At 31.9% G+C, this 26,388-nt stretch overlaps 1 protein-coding gene across 2 annotated transcripts; it reads left to right on the top strand.

Annotated features, from left to right (window-relative positions):
* Window positions 1–25,643, top strand: LOC127700597 (bromodomain-containing protein 7-like). Of its 2 annotated transcripts, XM_052204146.1 has the most exons (16): window positions 1–79; window positions 4,438–4,583; window positions 5,469–5,737; window positions 5,923–6,067; window positions 7,034–7,144; window positions 7,801–7,958; window positions 9,811–9,928; window positions 12,789–12,861; window positions 13,937–14,011; window positions 14,168–14,203; window positions 16,775–16,910; window positions 18,745–18,853; window positions 20,714–20,825; window positions 21,435–21,596; window positions 23,011–23,051; window positions 24,927–25,643. In XM_052204146.1, the coding sequence occupies exons 1-16, from the start codon at window positions 34–36 to the stop codon at window positions 25,575–25,577; spliced, it is 2,388 nt and encodes a 795-aa protein (XP_052060106.1). In that variant the 5' UTR covers window positions 1–33; the 3' UTR covers window positions 25,578–25,643. The 2 variants fall into 2 exon arrangements, with proteins under 2 accessions (XP_052060106.1, XP_052060105.1); XM_052204145.1 differs by lacking the exon at window positions 14,168–14,203 and having other exon boundaries at window positions 13,937–14,047.
* The last annotated feature ends 745 nt before the right edge of the window (window positions 25,644–26,388 follow it).

A 26,388-nucleotide genomic window follows, 5' to 3' on the forward strand; every position in this document is an offset into this window, starting at 1 on the left:
ATTCCTTATCCCGAAGCGTTTGACGCCGGCGAAATGAAAACAAAGAAGCACAAAAAACACAAATCTGAGCGACATGAAGGTATGTTACAGCCTTTCACCATGACAAATACAATATTTTATGTTTTGTTTGATACAGTTTGTTTGACAGTCAAGCAGACTGATATTCTGGCTCATTTACCGAGGCCAAATTTTTAAGCTTCAGTAAACGGCTGGTAAAAGTCAGTGTAAACTACATGTACTAACTTAAGTAAACTCGGTCACTATTGTCTCTCTTGGAAGTATGATGATAAGTAAACAAACATGCAAACCAGGGTTTTAGCTAAGATTTTGAGGGCTAGATTACAATTTTATTTCAGTTATTTTCAGGGGACATTATTCTGATCAGAGACATATAATACAAGAGATTCGCAACTCTAGTAGAGTCTATATAACAGTCAATGAAATGACGTGGCCACCGGAAAGCCGATTAATCCGATAGATTTATGGGTAAAAACTCGCTATTGTTGCGAAAAAGGTTCTACGCCTCACGATTTTTCTAATGGATAATGCCGATACCTTTCACAGCTAAAGCATGCAAGTATATTTAAAAGTTACAAAAAACTAATTCTAATAATTTGTTATTGATAAAATGTGTTCTAATGATAAGATTAATCATATACAAACAAAGTTAAAACTCAGCCCATTTTACTTCACCTATTGCCGTAGAAACCATTTGATCTCCCAACTTTTTTCTATCCATCTATAAATGCAGTATTGTCAATTGTTTTTGTTGGTTGGTCTCTCACTTATGTTTTCGTCCTTTTCACTATCAACAAAGAGTTCGTTATCAGTTTATTCAACTAGGAGTATATCTAAGTCGTAACTATTAAGATTGTCATCCCACGAAATAAAATCGGAATTTTCCATATTGCGTGCACATTAATAAAGCTTTGTTTTCGTGAGAAATTAATTGTAATTTTCTTAAATATTAATTCTCAATACACACTTCGAACATGACGAAACCATAAATTTACCGACAATCATTTAAAAAACAACTCAATGCAAGCCTATGATGAAACTGTCAAACAACACTTAGAAATAAAACATTTACCGACAATCCTACAGAAAAAACTCAATGCAAGCCCAATAAATGATGAATATAAAAATAAATAAAATTTTAATAATTTATAAATATCAAGAATAAAAAACAAAGCCTATCATGAGTAACAACTAATTAACAAATAAATTAAGTTTTTTTCCACATTAATTAATTTTACATTTTGTGAATTGTATTTTTGGAAAGAGTGTGGACACCTGTGGTGTAACAACTTCTTGTTTACAAGCTTAAGGTGTCAATTAAAACTCATTATTTATAACATGTTCGTGATTTACCTGGTCATCGAATAATTCAAACCTAATATACATGTCACACTGTGAAATTATGTCTCAGAGACAAGTGTATATTCAATAGAAACCGATTATGTAACTATCAAATAAAATGAACTCTAACACAATTTATCAAGTGTTAATTATTTAATACATTATCAAATTATGTCTCTTTTTCAATAATACAAATCTAAAATCAAAATTACATTAAAATAAATAATTATATATGTACTCAAATTATTTAATTAATTATGATAAATTTAACACTGAAACAGTTTATGTTATGCTTAAACATTCGTCCTTACTTCGAGTACTTTTAATACTTTTATTAATGACTTTATTACCTAAGGAGATCTCGCGAGGTTGAACTAGTGGCCGCGTGTTATTACGGGATTTCGTCGAGTTGCGAATCTCTTGTATTATATGTCTCTGTTCTGATCAACAAAAGTTGGGTTCCTTTTTTTTAACCAGAAATCAAAGCGTAAATGAACTTTTAAAGACTATTTCACTGCATAATCATTATCCCTGTAAAGACGTTTAAATCGATACTTGGAATTCATATTTCTATAATCATGATAATCTTGGAACCAAGGATTCTAATATACATTACATGTATGTTTAATTAGAATCAGTAATTTTGATTGGCTGACAATTATGAGGCACTCCACTATTAAACTTTATTTCCGTATAAAATACAACAGCTATGACTGCACATGCTATCCCTGACAATGTTAAAACAATGCATACAAACACAAACAAAAAGCTTCATATAACTCTTATTTTCGTGGTTGTAGCATAAAACTAATAAGAATTGAATGCTTCTATTTTTAGGATTGTAAAAGTGTTGATCGTCAGTGATCTGGAAGGATTTTTTCTCTATGGGCCCAGGGTCCCCATAAAATAAATTCAATGGGCCATTTTTAGAATTAATGGGCCATGTTGTCAAATGAGTGGGCCATTCGTTTACAATAAATAATTTAAAAATAAAATGTATATTTCAGCAACGAGGCAGTGGTACTTACACTACCTGTATGATTCTAATTGATATCATGGATATTGTTTCTGTGCTTTGTAATTTCAATTTCAATGAATATACAATAATTTCTTCCAAACCGGGCAATATTTACGATAACCTTTATTTACAACTGGTATTGTTGCCTTGTTCATGTTCATGTTTTTCTTTACATTAAATTTGGGTCTTCGTCGATTGCCAAACTTTATTCCAGACGTTCCTTATTAGTAATAGAGGACGTTTCTGGCATTTCCTCTGCACTTCTTGTATTATTATTACATCATTGCGATGACAAGAATAACAGTAGAGAGTAACGTTAATTGATAAGACACAACAACAATTCGCTAAAGGCATGTTTACAAAATGTTCAAACGAGCCAAAGACCAAAACATTGACAAGGACAGTTAAGCGCCTTTTATGGAAACAAATACTACGTTCATAAAAAGGCTTTAGGGTTTTTCATTCGAAATAATAGCAAGCTTACTTAAAAGATTATAATTAGAGAAAATTTTTCGACTGTACTAGCCAAATTTCACAAAGGAGTAGGTCCAGTAAGACCCCTTTTTGGCCCCAAAATATAGCAGTTTTACAAAATTGTTAAAATATAAACTTTTAGCTATTTATTGGAAAGAAGAATACTTCTATTACATAAATATGGGCTGTTTTTGACAATACAATGCACATGTATCGGGTACTAGCATCATTAAGTCATGCTAAATTACTGAAATCTTCACAATTTTAGCATTTGAGCTAATTTTTAGACGGTTTTCGTCTTAAATGGAAGTGGCCGCATTCGTGTTCATTCTTAATATTTAAATGTAAGTTGTATTTGATGATAATACATATCATATATAAAGGTCGAAGATGAACACGAATGCGGCCACTTTCATTTTTGACGAAAACCATCTGAAAGGTGACATATTATGGCATAATTGATAGATATTTAATATTTAAGCCTGAATTTGAGCGTCTTTAGTGACTAAATCGGTCCAAATCTTTCTGATAAACTAATTGAATCTACTAAAGTAGACACTTGAGTGTTTAAAAAGTGTCCAAAATATTTCATCAGATGAACCTGAAATTTGAGGCCAAAATCGGCCCTTACTGGACCTACTCCTTTAAAGTTGTTTATAAAAATTTATATCATGAATGATGATTTATTACATATTATGGGTAATCAGTTATACCGCATGTTGCTATTATTACCATAGAAAACGCCCGAGACGTCCCAATAATCAATAGGTGGTGCTCCTATCATTGGAGGGAAAACTACACAGTTTTGTACACAAACATGGCGACACGATTCACGATCGGAAATCCATTTTACGGTATCTAAAGTTTAAAAACGAAGTGAAAAATATCGTGCGCCATGTGGGCGCTTACATTTGTCACCCTATGCGACATTTATGGTCGAAAAGCGCAATTGGCGCATGGCGCACGTCCTTCCTGATCACTGGATCGTGCGCACATTTTTAGAATGAAGAGCTTCCACACCATAATCGATATTGACTGATGTGGTGCTTAAAAACTGATCGACTTTCCAAGAGATTTGTATTTTCTCTCATGTCGTCCAGTTTCTACCCGTAGAGAATGAGTACTTATTATAAATTTAGATAGCATTGACCGATAATCTTTATTTCTTATTTCTAAATATTTTTCAAACTGGAATGTAGACTTAAATTTAAAGAAAGTGTCTAATTTGCCTTGCTTATCAGGTGTCGAAACAGTAGAATCTTTTATACTTTTCCAGAATTTAAGGAAATCATCTTTTAGTCGTTTTTTTATTAGTACTTTAAATTTGGTTTTACCAAGATTTTTGCAAATTGAAAGGTTAATGTTTGATTTTTTGCTGAATAATTGAACATTAGAGTACCAGGAGTTGTCTTTATAATCCCCATTTTTATATTCATTGTATGCACTTTTTAATAAGTCACTTGGTACACAATAGTACAATAAATACAACATAGAAATCTAAAGACTGAATATGTTTCTAAATATGGTATATATAACATGTATCTGACTTTTATCATTAACAGACACTATAATAATTTTTCTTTCAGAAGAGAGATCTGAAAAGGAACCATTAAGACTGGTATTGAAGGTTGGCGAATCTCTTAGTGCACATAGTCCTCACCATGAAAGTAAGAAACATAAACACAAAAAGAAAAAGAAGAAGAAATCTAAAGATCATCACAGACGTGAAGAGGTAACTTCATAATTATTAGGGCCCCGCCTAGTGGCGGGTCGCCCTATTGTAATCAGTCTGTCCGTAACAAATTGTATCCGCTCTATATCTAGAGAACCGTTATAATTTCATACTTTATACTTGACATGTATATTAACCAACACCAGAGGGTGTGTCATAATGTTTGTACAACTTCCTACATTGTAGGTCAAAGGTCAAGGTCAAAACTTAATAAAGTGCTTCATATCAGCTTATCCATACAAATTTTTTACCACACGTTATTTACAGCAGGGCCCACAGAGATGGCTCCCATCTCAATGATGTCTAGTTGGTACTGTTTGTCCTCAAGTATTTACTTAGTGATCAGTTTGTTAGATTTACTTAGTGATCAGTGTGTTAGATTTACTTAGTGATCAGTGTGTTAGATTAACTTAGTGATCAGTGTGTTAGTATTACTTAGTGATCAGTGTGTTAGTACTGGCATGATATAAATAAGACATGAAGGTATTTTTATATTTAAAAAAGATTCTTAGATGAAAATGTTGTGTACATGTAGTATTATAAATACTGAATAATCTAGAATGCAGAAATGTTGAATTTTGATATTAAAGATATTGAATATATAGTACATTGTAAAATTATTTTATGTTATAGTACATCATCTTAGATATTGAAATATATATATGTACTATTTGTACCCCTGCTCTGAAAGCATGTGTATACTGGTTATGTCCGTCGAGTCCTGTTTTTTTTCCATCTGTCGGATCTGTCTCATGAACATTGTGAAATTTTTGTAACACTTTTCTCAGGCACTTCAATATGCCAAAAAGTCTTGCACTATGTTTAAGTCTCCATTGTAACCAATTACTACTTAAGTCCTGCTGATGTTTGACTATTCTTATTTAGGAGAGACCACCTAAGCATCACTACCATCAGCGCATTGTTGACACAGAGGAAGAGATGGAGGTGTCCCAAGAGGAAGAGGAGCAGCCACCATTATCACAGAAGCCATCAGAAGATGTAGAATCGGAAGATACTGAACACGATGATGCTGATGCTCATGTTCAGACCCCACAAAGACCACAGGAAACCATCACTCCAACAAGACCTAGAGGGGATGCAGAACGTGGAGTGTTAAAAATCTGTTTGAAATATATACAGAATAAAATGCAAGCGTATGTTTTTCAAAGAAATCGTGATCTTTCTTTAAAACTAACAGCACATTTGTCATACAAAATCCAGAAATTATATTAAACTCCTTTCTAGAGATAATTAGAATATTTGTTTTTTTTCTATAGTTTAATGACTGTTCCTTTGCATTTCATTAATACATTTTATTTATACGGTATTTTATTTTCAGGAAGGATGTGAATGGATTTTTTGCCTACCCTGTGAATGATATGATTGCCCCTGGATATTCCATGATTATAGCCCACCCAATGGACTTTAGTACCATGATGGTCAAAATAGACAACAATGAATACGAAAGTGTTCTGGAGTATAGGGTAGGGATTCAAAATATTAACTAGTCAATTATATAATGAACTTGTTAGGGATATGCTAAAGCCAAAGACAAAGACTGAAAAACAACACCACCTGACCATTGCTCAAGATTTTATTTCAGACTAATTTGCAACAAATATTGAGCAAAGCATGAAGTTTACCACCATTTCACCCTGACACTTAATATTAAAAGGAACCCCTGCTCTAGGTTGCTTATCACTGGAGATGTCATGCTGGAGTTCTAAGTTGCACATTTTTTCTTATTTTCATAGATTAATTATAGAAATATTGTATACTTCTCTTACCTGGGATTGACAATTATAAGCTGGAAGGTAATCTTAAAATATTTATACCGGCAGACTGGGAGGCGACTTTTAAGACAACTATATATGAATATATTGTGTGATAACTCTGATTTTAATATTTTTGTTGGAGTATTCACTGTGGAGAAAGATGTTGTGGTTTATGTCTTTACATTAGGGATGTTTAATGTTAATAAGTGACTGAATATGATTTAAATATTTTTGTTTGAGTATTCAGTGTGAAGAAAGATGTTGTGGTCTATGTCTATACATTAGTGATGTTTAATGTTAATAAGTGACTGAATATGATTTTAATATTTTTGTTTGAGTATTCAGTGTGAAGAAAGATGTTGTGGTCTATGTCTATACATTAGTTATGTTTTATGTTAAGCTATGTTGCTTATTAGTAATTATATATATATCAATTAAAGTAATATTTTTTAAATTTAAATAATTAAATAATTTTCTTATTTTATACATATAAAGTAATCACCAGTCACCACATCTGACAATTACATTTGTTTGATATTAACTAAGTACAATAAAAGTTGATTTATTTTGTGAATAAATTTTCTTCTACAACGAAATTATGAAAATCATCACAATCAATGTAATTATGTAATGTTGAATTACCAGAATAATTAAATGGTTTATCAATTTTTACAGAAAGACTTTGTATTGATGTGCAATAATGCTATGACTTACAACAGACCAGAGACTATTTATAACAAGGAGGCCAAACGTTTGTTTCAAATTGGTATGAAAACACTGAGTAAGGTCAGTATACACAATCAAAAAATAGATTGAATAAATCTATACACAGATATTCACAAGAGGGGTATGTCTCTTGATGTCGGATAAGGTAGTTGAAAATCCCTTTACCCTAATAGGTGTTACTAAATATAGTAATTATTAAGTTTTCCTGTCAAGGTCTTTTTCACAGTTTAAAAAAAAATCCAAATAAGAGAAAAGAATGTTTAATGCTTTCTATTTTCAATTCTTAATTCACTTGATTCTTTCAAAATTTTCAAAAGATATTAATGCGTTTGTTGAATAAAATTCACTGTGTAATATTAATTTTATATACAATTTTATCCTTATTCCGAGTTTATAAAGTGAAATTTTGACTAAAATCAGAAGTAAAAAATTAAATTTTATATCAAATCAAAATACAGACATGTAAAACTATATGTTTTCACCTGTTTTATGGTTAATGTAATTTTTTGAATATGCTTTTTTCAAGGGAGATAATTCATTTATATTTTTATGCAAAACAGTGAAATTATAATCTTAAGCCCAATATTTATGGTATTTATCTATACATAGACATTAAATCAAATGAATTTGATCAATTGAAACATGTTGATGTGCTACTACATCCTTATACAACTGATTGATATAGAAACTGAACTGTATAACGTGTATTTCTATAGGAGAAACTTCTTGTTATGAAGAGAACACTTCCATTTATGGCCAGTTTACGTTATGAAGAGTTAGGTATAGACGAACCAGATGATGAGACTAAAGCTGTCATGGAAGCCATTGTAGAGGAAGAAAAGGAACAGAAACAAAGAGCTAAAGATAGAGAAGAGTAAACATTTGACTTTTCTACCCTTTACATAAGTATTACCCATGCAAAACTTAAAAGACAGATTGAAAAAATTGTTCAACTTTGTTTCATAAAGAGAAATTGACCAATATAGATACAAACATCTCATTTTAGGTAGGAATAAATCGAGGGGCGTCCCAACATACAGATCTGGGGTTTATCCCCCCATATTCATATATTGCTGCATAAGGCCATAAATACATACCTATCCTCTGTGTCTCCAGTGGAACATAAGGCCATAAATACATACCGTATCATATATTTCATAGGGAAATCATAACCAATTGATATGTTTTCCCAGCAATCAGAAATACAATCTATGACATCTTCAGATGTAAGACATATGGGATCATACATATAATTAGACAATAAGATCAGTACACAGTTTTTACAGACAATCTTATCAGAAGTTGGAAATTTATGACCTATTGACATAAATTTCTACCAATTGTTATATTTCCTCTGCGAAATTGCACCCCATTGATAGATTTGACATTCCAAAAATATTGCCTATACCAGCGGCACATCTTTATATATATATATAGGAAGAGACGCCCCCTCAGATAAATATTACTTTGTTAAGAAAAAAACACTCTTATTTAAAGAAAAAATTCTCTGAATCTGACATTGTCAAGATCGTTGATTTCTTGATTGATAACATACTTGTTACAGTTGGAGGATGTTTTTGTTTTTTTCAACAAAAAATTAGCATTCCTATGGGAACCTTCTATGCTCCTCTTCTTGCAGACATGTTCCTTCATTGATTTGAGGCAAACTTCTTTCAGTAACTTCTTAGGAAGAATGGAAAGGAGCTAGAATTATCCTTTAATTTCACATTATGCTATAAAGATGATGTCTTCTCACTAAATAATTCAAAGTTTGGTGACTGTGTTGAACACATCTATCCCATCTAACTTGAAATAAAGGATGCCACAGATACAGTTAATTCTGTGTCATATCTTGACTTTCATCTAGCTATACTTAAGACAACAGAGATAATTTCAGCTTCCCAATTGTGAACATTCCATTTCTATTTAGCAACATTCCAGCAGCATCTGTATATCGAGTATATATCTTCAAAATGATTTAATATTTCAGAGCTTGCGTTTCCTATTATGATTTCCTTGATAGGGGATTGCTACTGACAAGGAAGCTATTAAACCAAGGGTTTCAAGTGGTAAACTTGGACTCATATCCCTTCACTAATTTTATGTACATCATCACAAATTGATTTGACTGTTATGGAATATCTGATTCACAGATGATGATGGATATGTTCCAATTGTTGTAATCACAATTCCATCCACTTTTCCTTGAATGTGACTTCACCAAGTGAGACTTACCACCAAATTTGTAATTAGATAAGCAACAGGATGTTGCCACATGTGGAGCAGGATCTGCTTACCCAACCAGAGCACCTGAGATTACCCCAGAATTTTGGTGGGGTTCCTGTTGCTCAGTCTTTAGTTTTCTATGTTGTGTTTTGTAGACTGATGTTTGGTTCTTTTTTGTCCTTTTTTGTTTTTTGCCAATGTGTTGTCAATTTATCTTCTACTTATGAGTTTGAATATCCTTCTGCCTTTCTAATTAAAAAAAATGAAATGAGTTCACCTCTTATTTTATAAAGATGAACTAGTATAAATTAAGCTTACATAATATATAGTGCTACAATTAAACTTAAAAAAGAATAATAAAACAGAAAAAATTAATATCATATTATTCAGATTTTTTATATTGTACTATTTTCTTATGCAGAAATTGAAAACAAACAGGGAAGTTTTAAGAATAATTATTCCGATACAAAAAAAGTATCTTTTTTCCCTATATTTTGTAGAATTGGTAGATTTGAAGCTGTACCAGATAACTTGAGTGTTTCAGAAATATTGGCACAGGCCCAGAACGCTGCAAAAGATGCTGCTGATCTGTTAAAATTTCGACAGTCTAATTCAAGGGTAAGTAAATAGATAACACTAGCTCTTATCACCCAATGAAGAGCAAGCCCAATGCACTACTATAGATACTGCTGATCTGTTAGGATTCCAACGGTCTAATTTAAGTGTTAGTTGATAGATAGCATCAGCTTCTATCACTTCTCCTCACTAAAGAGGAAGCAACGTATTACTATAGATGCTTCTTATATGAATAAATAATGAATTTAGGGTACTGTGGATTCATTAATATTCGTTGGATACCAATTTTCGTGGATTTCGTTGGTACATGGAAACCACGAATTTAAATATTCAACGAATTACAAATTTTCTAAAGGAATGTATGCAGACTTTGCCAAAACTACGAAATTAAATATCCATGAATATGCAAGTTTTCCTCAAACCACGAAAATTGGTATCTACGAAAATAAATGAATCCACAGTTTAAGCCAATGAGACAAAATATCCCTGGAAATGATGGGAGATCTGACATCTTTTAAATAGATAAAAAATGACAATAAAGGGAAGAAAAGAACCACTGACAAGATTCCTGACTTTGGACAGGCATATAAACATTTTACAGAACCAAACAAGAAGACTGCAGTAATTTTTGGATAGTAGCATTTGTTGCAGCAGTTTGACTTGTAACATGACACAGAGTGTTTTCACATATCAGGAGCATTTCCTGAAGCAGAATAGTTCATAGTATTTGGAAGATTGATCACTGATAAAACTACAGTTATCTCTCCTCTCATTGTTTCGACCTCGGGTGACTTGAAATTTCAGATGAGTCGAAGTTTTCTCATGGTCCTGAACTTTGTTCTATATAAATATATGTGTTTCGACTCCTGATGAGTTGAAATTGGATGAGTCGAAATTTTGGTTGACAAAAGCATTCAAAATTCATTATTTATCTCAAACTAATACATATATGTCAAAACATGTCCTCAGGGATTTAAATGGATTGAAGAGTTCACCTGACAATACATGTGTAATTAAATTTCCAGTCACTGACCACTGTATCAATTTATGACATTCTTTTTCCACTAGTGTTTACCTAAGATTATCTTTGATCACCATGATAAATAATTAGTGATACATTGTTATAGTTTATGAAAAATTATATAAAATGTTTTAAAAATAATTAACCGTTATCATACACTAATGAGCTTGGTTGTGTATAAAGTAGGGATTAAGACTTCCGTTGGTGATCAACTCAAAACTACTCAACAGGCATCTTCAATCTTTTTGTATTTCTCTTGCAGAAAAAGATTGAAATGAAAAGAAATCTAAATTTTCTAAAATTTCTTGTATATGAGAATGAACAATTTTGTCAACTTTAATAACGCTAAGATTGAATGGAAATTACTCTCTGAGCTAAAAATCACAGTAAAAAATTGTAACTGTACAGAGAAATAAATTAGAGACGAAAATCGTAAAATGTTATTATAATACATGTAATAAAAGACCATAACATACACATACATCGCTCTGAGACCAGAATATCGATCCCCTACCCATATTCATCAGAATTTATTTTAGCCTTACCAAGCTAAGCAAGAGTTGTGTCCCTTGGTCTGTCAAACTTCCGGTTTTCGTTTGAGTCGAACTACGGGTATCTCGAAATATTTCTCTGGTCCAGCTGACTTCGAGATAACGAGAGTCGACTCACTGTACTTTATTTTTTTATAAAAAGCACAATACTATGACCTATTTTGCTTCAGGAAAATCTCCTGGTGAGTGAAACCTCTAACAAACTTATTAAAGCCTTATTATTAATACAGCACCTCTTTGTCTCAACTCTGTGTCATGTTACAAGTCAAACTTCTGTAACATATGCTGCTATCGGAAAATTAATGCAGTCTTCTCATATAAGTGTCAATTATGATACCAGCTCTCATCTCCTGTCTAACATAGGGTCTCTTAGATTTGAAAATTTCAATCCAATTTTTAGGAATCCTGTTGCTAATTTGAGACTGATGTATCTTTGTAATGAGACCATGGTGATACTTTTAAGTAAATTTGGTTCATGATGGGGTTCTTTCTACAGCAAGATATTATGGACATGTTTTATTGAGACCACACTTTTAAGTAAATCTGCTACACAAGTTTATGATGGGGGTTCTTTCTGCAGCAATGGATTATTGACAGTGTATAATGAGAGCACAATTAGTTTCTATGTAAAGAGACCACACTTTACAATAAATCTCTTACACAAGTTTATGATGGGGGTTCTTTCTACAGAAAAAGATTGTGTACCGTGTATAATGAGACCACGCTTTTGAAGTAATTCTTTTGCCAATTCATGATGGAGTTCTTTCTAAAGCAAGGGATTTTGGACAATGAATCCTTGTTATTATACCATGGTTTATATAATTTTCAAACTACAAAATCAACAAGCTTTGACAAATTCAATTTGTAGCTAAGATGTCAGAATTGTGCATTCTAATGATAAAAATCATAATTTTGACTAATTTTTATTTGAACTTTGATAGTTTTTGCCTCTGACAAAATTTGCCACATATATGGACCTGTTGGACCAACATAATTTTTTGTAAGGATGTGTATCTAATTCATATACTTATTTTTATAACAGATTTATTTTGGTTGAAGAGCATGGCTTATGTTTTACAGAAGGAAATAGATCTTTAGTATTCATTTAAAAAGAAATTGTGACTATCTTAAAAAAGCAGTAAACAGAAAAATGTCACATTTATCTTAATTTGCATATTTCAGATTGTAAATTTAACATTTAGATGTAAAATAAAATTGACAAACTTTTAGGGCCTAATATATGCCTTCCTAGCCCTATTCCTTTAAATATGAAAGTTTGGCATACAATCTTGTACCAGTAATTTTTATCTGACATATTCTACAATTTTAGTTGGGATTTCTTCGTAAGAGAGATGATGGCAGTACGTCTATGGTATTACTGAACCCTGACAATGATGGAATTGGTAAATACTTATATAGGCATTATATTGTGTAATATTAGATTGTACTCAATGATTTAAAGGACTTACAAAAAATATCATATTTATCAAAATTGAAAAAAAAGACAGAATGTGAAATACAGATTCATGTGAGATTTCCGTTAATTGATTAATATGATTTATTCTTGATACTCATAAAACTGCAAAAATAATTCTTTGAAAATGAAAAACAACATTTTTTATAGAAGAATACATATGTGACATGATTGTTAAATTCCAGGAAAACAAATTACCATAAACATACTTAAAGTACGCACAATACTCTATAGCATTGGTTTAGTGGGATGAAAAACTATATTTATATTTTTATACGCCCGTTGACGGGACGTGTTATGGTATACCGTTATCCGTCTGTCCGTCCGTCCGTCTGTCGGACATTAACTGAAAAACGCTTTAACCAATTTGCATAAAACTTTGGTGAATTGTTTATATCTATTGACGTGAGCTCCTTTTTGTTTTTTTATAAATTTTAGATTTTACGTTTCCGAGTTATGGGGTTTTATTCATTAAAAAAAGGTGGATTTTCCAGTTTTCGGACAATAACTCAAGATTGCTTTCACCAACTTGCAAGAAAATGTGGTGAATTGTTTATATCTATTGACATGAGCTCCCTTTTTGATTTTTATATATTTTAGATTTTACGTTTCCGAGTTACAGGGTTTTATTCATAAAAAAAGGGGGATTTTCCAGTTTTCGGACGAAAACTCAAAAATGCTTTCAGCAGTTCTTATGAAACTTTGGTGAATTGTTTATATCTATTGATGTAAGTTCCGTTTAGAATTTTATAAATTTTACATTACATTACAATTAATATAAATTCAATTCATATAACCAATTTCAAGTTCTTTGACTACATTTATTCAGAAACCTATATAATATGTCAAATATTTAATACAATCCAAATTCAGACCTGTATCAAGCTTGAATATTATGTCCATTTTTGCCCCAACTGTTCAGGGTTGGACCTCTGCGGGCGTATCCAGCTGCGCTCAGCGAAGCAGTTTATTATGTAATGTTTGGTGTGTGAAATATTTTCTAGTGAGTAAGAATGAACGTGTGATTAGCATTGGTTCATTGATTGGGAAGTTAGGAACTGGTGGAGGATCCTTAGCAGGTTACAAAGAAGACAAGAGGAACAGAGTCACTACAGGTAGGTACTTCATTGTGTTTATATATAGTGTTAAATAAATTAAGGTACAAAGAAGACAAGAAGAACAGAGTCACTACAGGTAGGTACTTCGTTGTGTATATATAGTGTTAAATAAATTAGGGTACAAAGAAGTCAAGAGAAACAGAGTCACTACAGGTATGTACTTCATTGTGTTTACATATGCAGTTAAAAAAAAAAAAATTTTAGTAAACAAATTCTCCACTTATTTTTACTAGTTTTATTCAAAGTAAATATTAATTTCCAAGGATTGAACATTTACATCTACAGATAAAAAATGCCTTTCAACCCTTGCAATCCTATTAAAGATCACTTTTAGAGGTTACATTGTTATTGGATATTCATGCTTGTTATATTCATTATATTGGATATTTTTTCTCTTTTATTAGGATATTGGATATTAGTTTCTTAGGATATATAGGACATCAGGAATAATTTCAGGGATATTGAATATTGTAAAACTGTATTCAGAGTTTTTAGGGGTATTAAGGAATCACCCTGTCAGTCTGTCTGTCATTCTATTTTGATTGATTGATTCTTTGATGGCTGGTAAATGTCCAGCTGCAATATTAACATGATACTACTAGTTCAACATGTTTAGTTTGATTTTTAATTTGCTATTTTACATGGTAACAGTCTGCAGGAAATCATGTGAACTGACACATTACACTGACTCCAAGCTCTTACTCCTTGCTATTTTACATGAAAAAAGTCTGCAGGAAATCATGTGAACTGACACATTACACTGACTCCAAGCTCTTACTCCTTGCTATTTTACATGGTAACAGTCTGCAGGAAATCATGTGAACTGACACATTACACTGACTCCAAGCTCTTACTCCTCCTTGTAAATGTCACTTGCTTGGCAGAGAAGCAGCACATACAAATTGTAGTATTGGACTTGAGTGTAAGTTTTTAAGGAATGATGTTCTCTGTACAGTCATATGTATTAATTGATTGATTGTTGCAGGGATGGGCACGATTACTGACAAATGTAATCGATAAATAATCGATTACTTGAAGGATTTTTGTGAAATCGATTAATAATCGATTACTCTGAATCTTGTATGTAATCGATTGCAATCAATTACTTTAGCTAAAGTAATTACATTACTTTTCGATTACTGTCAATTACATGCTACAAACTTACAAATTAAATAAAGTAAGTTAAACACAAAGTCAATTATGTTGTTTAATGTATGTATAGTGGAAATTTTGAACTTTACAAAAATAGCATTTAAAGCATTGTTTCCAAATTTTATGTTGACAGTTGTTTTCTAGATGGAAGCTCTTACTGTCTAAGGATCCGAAATATTCAAAAATTCTAGAAATTTTGGTTTTCAATATGAATGATTGGTGATAAAGTTCTTGCAATGGCATCACATTGCATCAATCACTTCTTTATATTTTAGGTTATTATCTCCATATTTTTGCAAATTTTTGCTGTCATACTGACTAAAGTTAAGTTTTTTGTTTTTACTCATTATTAACAGCTATATTTGAATATAGTTCATTACAATGTTGAAAGTTTACTCTGAAAAAAAAACTATAAAAAAGTAGAATAATTAATTAGTTCAGCTAATTTTAGAGATGAAAATTTATGATTTGTAATTACATGCATGAATTAATCCTTTTGTTTTGACAACATCCCTAATTACAGGCTATAATACTGCCAATGGAGTACAATTATAACCTGGGGCAATATCATGTAAATCTCCTCTTAATTATACATAATTGAAATCAAAACAAAGTCTTCATCTTATTGATTAGAAGTCTTTGTTCATCTGATTAGTAAAGACAAGAAGTTTGTTGAGAATTTTGTATTCTCATTTCAAAATTATAAACAATTTATATTTTTTGTGCAAAAATTGGAAACATGTATCTCTGTTTCTGAACAAGAATTTTAATGCATAGCCATTGGTTCATTGTCAAAAGGATTTCGTGTACTTTGTAATTTTTATGTCATAACATTATAATGAATCAAATGTTTATCTATTCTAAGCTAAAATTCCAACTACTATTGAAAATTATGTTTTAAGGAATTTTAATACAAATAAGCTTACTACTGCAATATAGTACAGATTTTAACTTAAGACTTATTTCTTATTTAAATCTATTTTCTTATTTTTATATAAAAGGTCTTAAATTATTGACAGCAAGAAAAGTCATTTGTTTCAAAAGCTAGATATACAGTATAATTTGATAGATCTGGTTGAAGCAGCTGGAGCCAATAGATAGAAACAAGGCATTTGATAAACTCTTAAGTCATATCAATACATTTTATTTATATCTGTACTATAAAGTGATGAATACATACATACTTTCATATAAAATAGATTATATTTCATCAAGCTATTTTACCAAAGTAATCGAAATGTAATCGAAAAGTAATCGATGATTACATCATAATTTTTGCTGTAATCGATTAAATTACCATTACATGTAATCGAAAATATCTTCGATTACAGATTACTGTCGATTACTGGAAAAGATGTAATCAATTACAATCGATTACGATTACAGATTACGATTACTCCATCCCTGGATTGTTGCTTGTTTAACATTAAATCTCGGACATTTATAGAAATAATTGCTGCATCAGTTTCACAAATGAGTCTCTTAATGCACTTATATCAAAACGACCAGTCTCTTAATGCACTAATATCAAAACGTTAAACCCTATATTACCAAAGGCTTTTATTTTTACAGGACAGTATTTGAATTATGGACCGTTTGGTACATATGCTCCTCAGTACGACTCAACATTTGCTAACATGACAAAGGAAGAAACAGACATACTACTATCAACATATGGCGATGAGACAGGAGTAGGGTATGCCAAAAGGTAACATTTTATATTTTATTTAAAAAAATCTTTTTTATTACATAAAAGATCCAAATACTGTGGATTCATTTATTTTTTGTGGAAACCAATTTTTGTGGATTGATGAAAAATTATATTTTCATGGATATTTGATTTAGTGAAGTCTGCATACCCGCCTTTAGAAAATATGTAATTAATTGATCGTTTCAATTTGTGCTTATTCTTTACCCACAAAACCTGTAAAATTGGTATCCTATGAATAACAATGAATCCACAATAGACTGAATATTTGCTTTTAATTGAAAAACTAGGAAATAACAAAGTGTACTATTTATAACTCCACAGTAAAATCCAATATAATTCCACAGTAAACTCCAATATCACTCCACAGTAAACTCCAATATCACTCCACAGTAAAATCCAATATAACTCCACAGTAAACTCCAATATCACTCCACAGTAAACTCCTCCACAGTAAACTCCAATATCACTCCACAGTAAACTCCAATATCACTCCACAGTAAACTCCAATATAACTCAACAGTAAACTCCAATATCTCTCCACAGTAAACTCCAATATCACTCCACAGTAAACTCCAATATATCTCAACAGTAAACTCCAATATCTCTCCACAGTAAACTCCAATATCACTCCACAGTAAACTCCAATATCACTCCACAGTAAACTCCAATATAACTCAACAGTAAACTCCAATATCTCTCCACAGTAAACTCCAATATCACTCAACAGTAAATTCTAATATCACTCCACAGTAAACTCCAATATATCTCAATAGTAAACTCCAATATCTCTCCACAGTAAACTCCAATATCACTCCACAGTAAATTCTAATATCACTCCACAGTAAACTCCAATATATCTCAATAGTAAACTCCAATATCTCTCCACAGTAAACTCCAATATCACTCCACAGTAAACTCCAATATAACTCCACTTTAAACTCCAATATAACTCCACAGTAAACTCCAATATCACATGCAAAACCTTTAAAAAACAAAACATATCCACTGATTGGTCAAATGTATAATAACTTTCATAATTCTGGCTATTTGTCTTTATTTTATGGTTCCATAACCTTATTTCACCACTATCAGTTTCAATTGCTGTAACGTGAGGGTACCCAAATTGCACCTATTTCGACAGTTTTTTCACCTTCATTTATTTAAGAAATAAGACCAAAATTCTGTGTTTTGCTTTGTGAATGTATGCTTATTTTCTATATAGAATCACAAATTAAGTTTGAATCCATTTTTAATCATAGAAAAATGGGGTGAACCAACCTCAAATAGACCTAACAATTCATTTAGTGCTGTCGATATAGAAAAAACAATTATTTATACCTTAATAACTTCAAAGCACCTTACTCCCTGTGATAGTAAGGTTTTACTTTGGCAGTGCCATCTTTGAACAGTGAATGTTTTCTGCTGTGATAACATTTAACTTCAGGAAAACTTTGATCTCTATCTCATGTTGGAGAAATATATCAATTAGTGCAAGAGGTCTAATGAATATAAAAATAAGGAGATGTGGTATGATTGCCAATGAGACAACTATCCACCAAAGCTCTAATGAAGTGGATGTAAGCAATTATAGGCAACTGTACGGCCTTCAACAATGAGAAAAACCCATACAGTATAGTCTGCTATAAAAGGCCCCGACATGAAAAATATGAAACAATTCAATTGAAAAACTAACAAGTACATTTATGTAAGAGAAATACTAAATACCACTTTATATGGATGTTTGGTGTCTGACAGTCTCCTTCTCTGTCCGTGATACAATTATTTCATGCTTCATTGACTCTCTGATGAGTATATCTATTTTTTCCCCCAGTGTAATGAGTTTCGTTGAGAGTGGTGGTGACTATGCGATAGCTATGGTGGATAATTTATTGGATATCCTGACAAAAGGAGAACATGCTAAAACTAAGATATTACAACAGGTTTGTAGTTTATACACATCATTTATTGGATATCCTGACGAAAGGAGAACATGCTAAGACCAAGATATTACAACAGGTTTGTTGTTTATACATATAATTTATTGGATATCCTGACAAAAGGAGAACATGCTAAAACCAAGATATTACAACAGGTTTGTTGTTTATACACATAATTTATTGGATATCCTGACAAAAGGAGAACATGCTAAAACCAAGATATTACAACAGGTTTGTTGTTTATACACATAATTTATTGGATATCCTGACAAAAGGAAAACATGCTAAAACCAAGATATTACAACAGGTTTGTTGTTTATAAAATAATTTATTGGATATCCTGACAAAAGGAAAACATGCTAAAACCAAGATATTACAACAGGTTTGTTGTTTATACACATAATTTATTGGATATCCTGACAAAAGGAAAATGTGCTAAAACCAAGATATTACAACAGGTTTGTTGTTTATACACATAATTTATTGGATATCCTGACAAAAGGAAAGCATGCTAAAACCAAGATATTACAACAGGTTTGTTGTTTATACACATAATTTATTGGATATCCTGACAAAAGGAGAACATGCTAAAACCAAGATATTACAACAGGTTTGTTGTTTATACACATAATTTATTGGATATCCTGACAAAAGGAAAACATGCTAAAACCAAGATATTACAACAGGTTTGTTGTTTATACACATAATTTATTGGATATCCTGACAAAATGAAAACATGCTAAAACCAAGATATTACAACAGGTTTGTTGTTTATACACATAATTTATTGGATATCCTGACAAAAGGAAAACATGCTAAAACCAAGATATTACAACAGGTTTGTAGTTTATACACATTATAATTTATTATAATGCAGTATTTGAATAGCATCCCATTTTAAGAAAAATTTGTCCATACAATGAAAAATGTTTTTTGAAAAGGTCCACAATTGGTTGATTGTTGCTTGCTTACCGTTCAAAGTACAATGACATAAAAATCACTGGCTGTATGATATATAGGAAATTATACCAGTCCATAATAAACAGTACACAATCAAGATGAAATAAGGAGATGTGGTATGATTGCCAATGAGACAACTATCCACCAAAGTCTGAATTATGTGGATGTAAACAACTATAGGGACTTCTAAAAACATAGAAAATCCACAACACAGCAGAATGTGCCATTAATACTTTTTAAATGTATGAATTGTAGTCAGAATTAGTCTTGACCAAAAACATATTTGTGAAAACTAGGTAAAAAAGGCCAATTTGAAGAGACTTTTAATATTTGAGCAACCAAATAATGTCCAAATTAAGTGAATTTTAACTTAATTAGTTTTTGCTAGACTGTGACATAGAGCTAACAGTGTAGACTGTTTCAGTAATAGAAAAGCTGGTATATGTACAAAACTAGTGCTTTATCAATCAATATAAAGATATTCCAGTAAAAAATCTGAATTTTCAATTTCTGTATTATTTGCTAAACAAAGCAGATGTAAGAGAATTATTTGATTTAAAAAAAGTTTCAGGCCAAGGTGCTTTTGTTGAATTTTTGTCCATTGTATTGACTTCCTTATAAGGACTTGAAGAGATGATACTTTTTGTCCATTATATTGACTTCCTTATAAGGACTTGAAGAGATGATATTTTTTTACCTCATTTGTTGTTCACATTATTACCAGGTTGAATATAAAAATAAGAAGATGTGGTAAGATTACTAATGAGACAACTATCCATCCATCTCAAAGACATAGAGAAGTTCATATTATAAGAATTATATTGGTAAAATGTCTCTGTAAGCTATGATCCTATAGACTATTTCTCTGTGAACTGTAATGAAATGCTACTTTTTTTTTTACAGAAAATGAAAGATGGAGGTGGTTCTACTGATGAAAAATCAGCTAATATAGACTTTGATTCTCTCAGAGGTCTTAGTGATCTCGGTGTAGATATGTCATTTCTGGATAGTATGGGTATGTATATCCCCCTGATCTGAGTGTAGATATGTCATTTCTGGATAGTATGGGTATGTATATCCCCCTGATCTGGGTGTAGATATGTCATTTCTGGATAGTATGGGTATGTATATCCCCCTGATCTGGGTGTAGATATGTCATTTCTGGATAGTATGGGTATGTATATCCCCCTGATCTGAGTGTAGATATGTCATTTCTGGATAGTATGGGTATGTATATCCCCCTGATCTGGGTGTATATATGTCATTTCTGGATAGTATGGTTATTTATCGCCCCCTGGGTAAACTAGTAATGTTATGATTGGTTTAATGATGTCACATGGTGACCCCTATGGATTGGTATGGGTCAGTAGATTTCATATGGGGTTCATCACGTCACATCTACTATTAATTGTGATGTCATCTATTGATGTTATTGTATTTCATTGTTTATTTTTACACAAAACTTGGCAGGAAAAATCCTGTATTTAACCATGACAAGTCATTTTATCAACAAAAAAAAAGCATGAAATGCCCTGTATTAAACCATGACCGATCATTTAACAAAAATAAATCTATGTGATACTGAATTATGGTTAAAACTTTATGTACTAATTTCAAATTACAGAAAAATCAATGAAGAAAGAGAAAGATCCAGTGCAGGAAAAGCTTGATCAGACAGCTACTTTATTAAATGACCTTCAACAAACTCAGAATGAACGACTAAGTCAGAACTTACCACCACACATTACTCAAGTACCTGGTCCTTCAGAAAAAGAAATACAGTTAGGTAAGTGGACTTAAGTCAAAAGTTACCAGCACTCATTACTAAAGTTCCTGGTCCTTCAGAAAATGAAATACAACTAGGTAAGTCAACCATACAGAACACACCACCATACTTTAATCAAGTACTGGTCCATCAGATAATGAAATACAACTAGGTAAGTCAACCATACAGAACACATCACCATACTTTAATCAAGTAATGGTTTTTCAGAAAAAGAAATACAACCATGTACTGTAAATTCAGAGATTGTTGCAATGTTTTTATTAATGCGAATAATGCGACTAGGTGAGTATCGTAATAATAAGATCTCGCATTTTGATAACTAAAACATAGATCTGTATGTAGATCTTTCTGAAATCACAATAATTAAAATTGCATTCTTGTCCATTTTTGTAAAATTGCAATAATAAATGCACGCAATTATTTCTGAATTTACAGTATTTTGACTTAGTCAAAAGTTACCTCCACACATTACTTAAGTACTAGGTCCCTCAGGAAAAGTGATACAAACATATAAAAAAAGTTATGTGAATATGATTGCCAATGAAACAACTATCCACCAGAGACAAAATGATATAGATGTAATCAACTATAGGTCGCTGTACATCCTTCAACAATGAGCAAAACCCATATCTTAAAGTCAAAATTTACCACCAAATAAGATAAAAAGGAATAATAGAGTTTTTTTTTTGTATTTTTACTGTGGATTCAGTTATTTTTGTGGGTACCAATTTTCCTGGATTCAAGAAAAAATCATATTTTCATTGATACTTGATTTCTTGGTTTTGCCAAAGTTTGTGTACAATTCTATGAAAATCGATACTTTTAAAACCTTTAAATTTGGTTCGTCTCTTCCTACTCAATCTAATGAAATTGTTACCCAGTAAATAATAATGCATCCACAGTAATGAAAACACACTGTGTCACAAGTTAGGTACTTCTTACATACTGTTCACAAACTATCTAAACTGTAATTTAACTGTTAGTTGTCTAAAAAATTTCTGACTAACAAAAATGTATTTATAAGCAATCCAAAAACATTTCTTAAATATTTGCTACACCTTATTATGTATATTTAAGGGAGGAAGTTGCAAGAATCTTTATGCCCAAATAAGGTCACATGCTGAAAAGGGGGAAAACAACATTAGTTATTTGATGAAACATTTATTATCTTTGACCCATAAGTGTGACTTGACTTTATCTGCAGTTCACATCTAATAGGTCTTAGCTTGTAATATTGAAATCATGTTAACACAATGTAAAGTTTCCCTGTTTGTTCATTAGAGCTGTAGGTAGAAATGAGAATAGTAGTCCTACAGCGGCACTTTTAGTAGTTTCAATTGAAACAAATACTGTATCATATTTTTCTAGAAAAAAAAGAGTACCAGCTAACATATAACTATTGTATATTTTATAGCACAAAAGGTCACAAAAGAACTGAAAGAATTGGCACGAGAGGTAAGTTATTGTGTTCTTTAAGGTCAAATGATTTGGCTCAATTTTTTAAGGGGTTCTCAGAAAGGCTTTTCTATATATCAGAGCTCTGTAGAAAGTATTTATAACAATTTTGGTGTCTCCAATACTATATATATGAAATTTTTCAGCAGTATTATAGGATATGTTTTCCAAAGATATGAAGGGTTGAGGGGCCAAAATTAAAATTTTTAATGGACTTTAAATTATCATCCATTTAAAATCGGATTTTTTTTCATAAGGACTTTCTTGATGATATCAATATCTAAAAGATTATACATGACTCTTCATACAGGAACTTCTTAGGAAGAAAAAAAAAAGAAGTTAGCAGTATCCTTTTTAACTTCACTTTCCCCTATATAGATGATGTTCTTTCACTAAATAATTCAGTCTGCCTCTTATTTCGACATCTAGAAATTGACAATGAAAACAAATTTTATGACAATAGAGATGATTTCAGCTTCCCAATTGTGAACTTTCCATTTATATGTAGAAACATTCCAGCAGCGCCTGCATACAGAGTATATATTTCCCAGTTGATACGATATTCGAGGGCTTGTGTTTCCTATCATGGTTTCCTTGATAGAGGGTTGCTGCTCACAAAGAAGCTATTAAACCAAGACTTCCAAGTGGTGAAGTTGAAATCATCCCTTCATAAATTTTATGGACGTCATCATGAGTTGGTTGACCGTTATGGAATATCTGTTTCACAGATGACGACGGATATGTTCCAATTGTCGTAACTACAATCTCGTCCCCTTCCCCTGAATGTGACCTACCAAATTAGACATATCACCAAGTTTGTACTTATACTACGGGTGCCACATGTGGAGCAGGATCTGCTTACCCTTCCGGAGCACCTGAGATCACCCCCAGTTTTTGGTGGGGTTCGCGTTGCTCAGTCTTTGGGTTTCTATGTTGTTTTGTGTACTGTTCTTTGTCTGTTTGCTTTTGTGGAGCCTGCGACTTTTGTCGCAAAAGCGAGACATAGCGATCCTACATTCCGCCGTTGTCGGCGTCGTCCACAAATATTCACTCTGTGGTTAAAGTTTTTGAAATTTTAATAACTTTCTTAAACTATCCTGGATTTGTACCAAACTTGGACAGAAGCTTGTTTATGATTAAAAGCTAGTATCTAGAAGGAAATTTTGTGAAAATATATTTCCTGTTTTTCCGTATATTACTTATAAATGGACTTAGTTTTTCTTCCTGTTAACAAACTTGGACAGAAGCTTCTTACAATCAAAAGATAGTATCTATAAGAAAATTTTTAATAATTTTTTCCCCATTTTTGTTGAGCCTGTGACTAGCAGCAGAAGTAGGCGAGACACTGGGTTCCGAAGAACCCTTACCAATTTTTTCTTTTTTAGCCATGGCGTTGTCAGTTTATTTTTTACTTATTGAGTTTTAATGTCCCTTTGGTATCCTTCACCTTTTACCGTTTCTAAGCTGTAAGACTTCTTCAATGTTCTTGTGTAGACATGTTATGTTGTGTCGTGTTGAATCTAGTGTAGCCCTGTATTCATATTTTCATATATTTAAATCTGCATTTGATTTAAGATTATAAACCTGATTGTTAAAAAAAAACCGACGGTCTTGGCCATTTGAGTCTTTGAACAAACATAAGAACACAAAGGAAACACAAAGTCCAACTGTATGTTAAAATGTTTTGGGATTGTACTATGCGGTTATTGGTACCTATATCTTGAAAGATTATTTTATATGAGGGAGCAGTGTCCAATAGATATATTATCAAGTTTACTTATTTCTGTAAAATCAACTAGCAATTTTTGTTTAATCATTGAATTATCACATTTGCACTCTCATATATAAAGATTTCATATGTGTTCTGTTTTACAGGCACAACCAGCTAATATTTCAAGTGTTCAAGGACTACGTAATGCAATGGGTGTAGGTTATGACCCTTCTGAATCACAGCAAATATTCACATCTAGTCCATCACAGCCATCAAATCAAATAAATCAACCAACCCAGCAATCATCAGAAATAAAGACCAGTCAACCATCTGTTTCATTACAAGCCTCCACCAATCAGACGATAGAATTACTCCAGTCCAGCAACTATTCAACGAACATACCAAACATAGTTTCACAACATGTTACTACACCAACTTATCAACAAACTAATCCATTGCCAGTTCTCCAACAACAACAACCATCAGTTACAATTGTCCAACAACCACCATCAGTGTTGCAACAACAGCCATCGTCACTTGGCCATCAACAACAGCCATCGTCACTTGGCCATCAACAACAACAGTCACAAGTACTACAGTCATCAGCAGTATCATACCAGACTGCAACAGCTTCATCATCAGTCCCTTTCCAGCAAGCAACTGGTACCACATATAATCAGCCTATTACTGTGGGAGAAGTACCAGTTGTTGGACAGGAAGTTCAAAATGCTCCTGAAGGTTTAACAACTATAAATGATGATGACTCTGATATTGAAATGGACATAAGTGAATTCTTACAGTTTCCAAGTAATTAAAACATATGAAAGATTGTGTTAAGTGTAATAAGTGTATGTCATTATATTAAATAATGTTTAATTTTATTTAGTTAAAAGCCTGAGTATGAACAAGGACAGGTACATATGATTCTTTCTTAGTTTACTGTTTGTTATATATGGTACCTTTCTGTGAATGACAGTGTGTGTTAATTATAAAACACCAAGTTTAGGGTGTTCTATTATTTGAACAACAAACCATTTACTCTAAAGACAGAATGCTGGACAAACTGACAAGGATATATCCATATGCCCTCTGCTTTTTAGCACAACTGGTCATGATGAGCTATTACCATCCGTTGTCTGTCAACAGAAATCTGTCAGATTGTTTTCAAAGATCTTTTCCTCTGAAACAACTGAACCAATTCAAACCAACTTGACATGATTGATCCTCGGGGTGTCAAGATTATAGTTTGTGAATTAAATTAAAGTCTATCAATCAACACGGTTGTCACAGCTAAAAATTAAAGCTAGCATTTGTTTAATAATTTGAAAATCATAATAGATAGAGAAAATCTGATGGTTCTGAATTTCAAGATCTACCAATTTCCCATTTGTTCCAATTGCATCAGACCTTATAGGAGTTATTGCCCTTTTAAATGTTAAACTTCAACCAATTTACATATTTCTGCCTTTTAACTTGAAAACATAACAGACAGATTTTTTATAAATTAAAGAATAGTACTATTTCAACATTTTCAGGGACCAAAAATGGCTTTGTATAAATACCCTGCCACGTCTGGTCTATGTTTTTGTTACTTGTTTTTCTGCTTTGTATCGATCTGACGAGTAT

The sequence above is a fragment of the Mytilus californianus genome, unplaced genomic scaffold, assembly GCF_021869535.1.
Source record: "Mytilus californianus isolate M0D057914Y unplaced genomic scaffold, xbMytCali1.0.p SCAF_5, whole genome shotgun sequence".
Taxonomy (NCBI): domain Eukaryota; kingdom Metazoa; phylum Mollusca; class Bivalvia; order Mytilida; family Mytilidae; genus Mytilus; species Mytilus californianus.

Coding starts and splice junctions, on each gene's coding strand:
- LOC127700597 (XM_052204145.1), top strand. CDS start 34: ATGAAAACAAAGAAGCACAAAAAACACAAATCTGAGCGACATGAAG. Junction 5,738..5,922: donor ATACAGAATAAAATGCAAGC/GTATGTTTTTCA, acceptor TTTTATTTTCAG/GAAGGATGTGAATGGATTTT. Junction 12,862..13,936: donor CCCTGACAATGATGGAATTG/GTAAATACTTAT, acceptor AATATTTTCTAG/TGAGTAAGAATGAACGTGTG.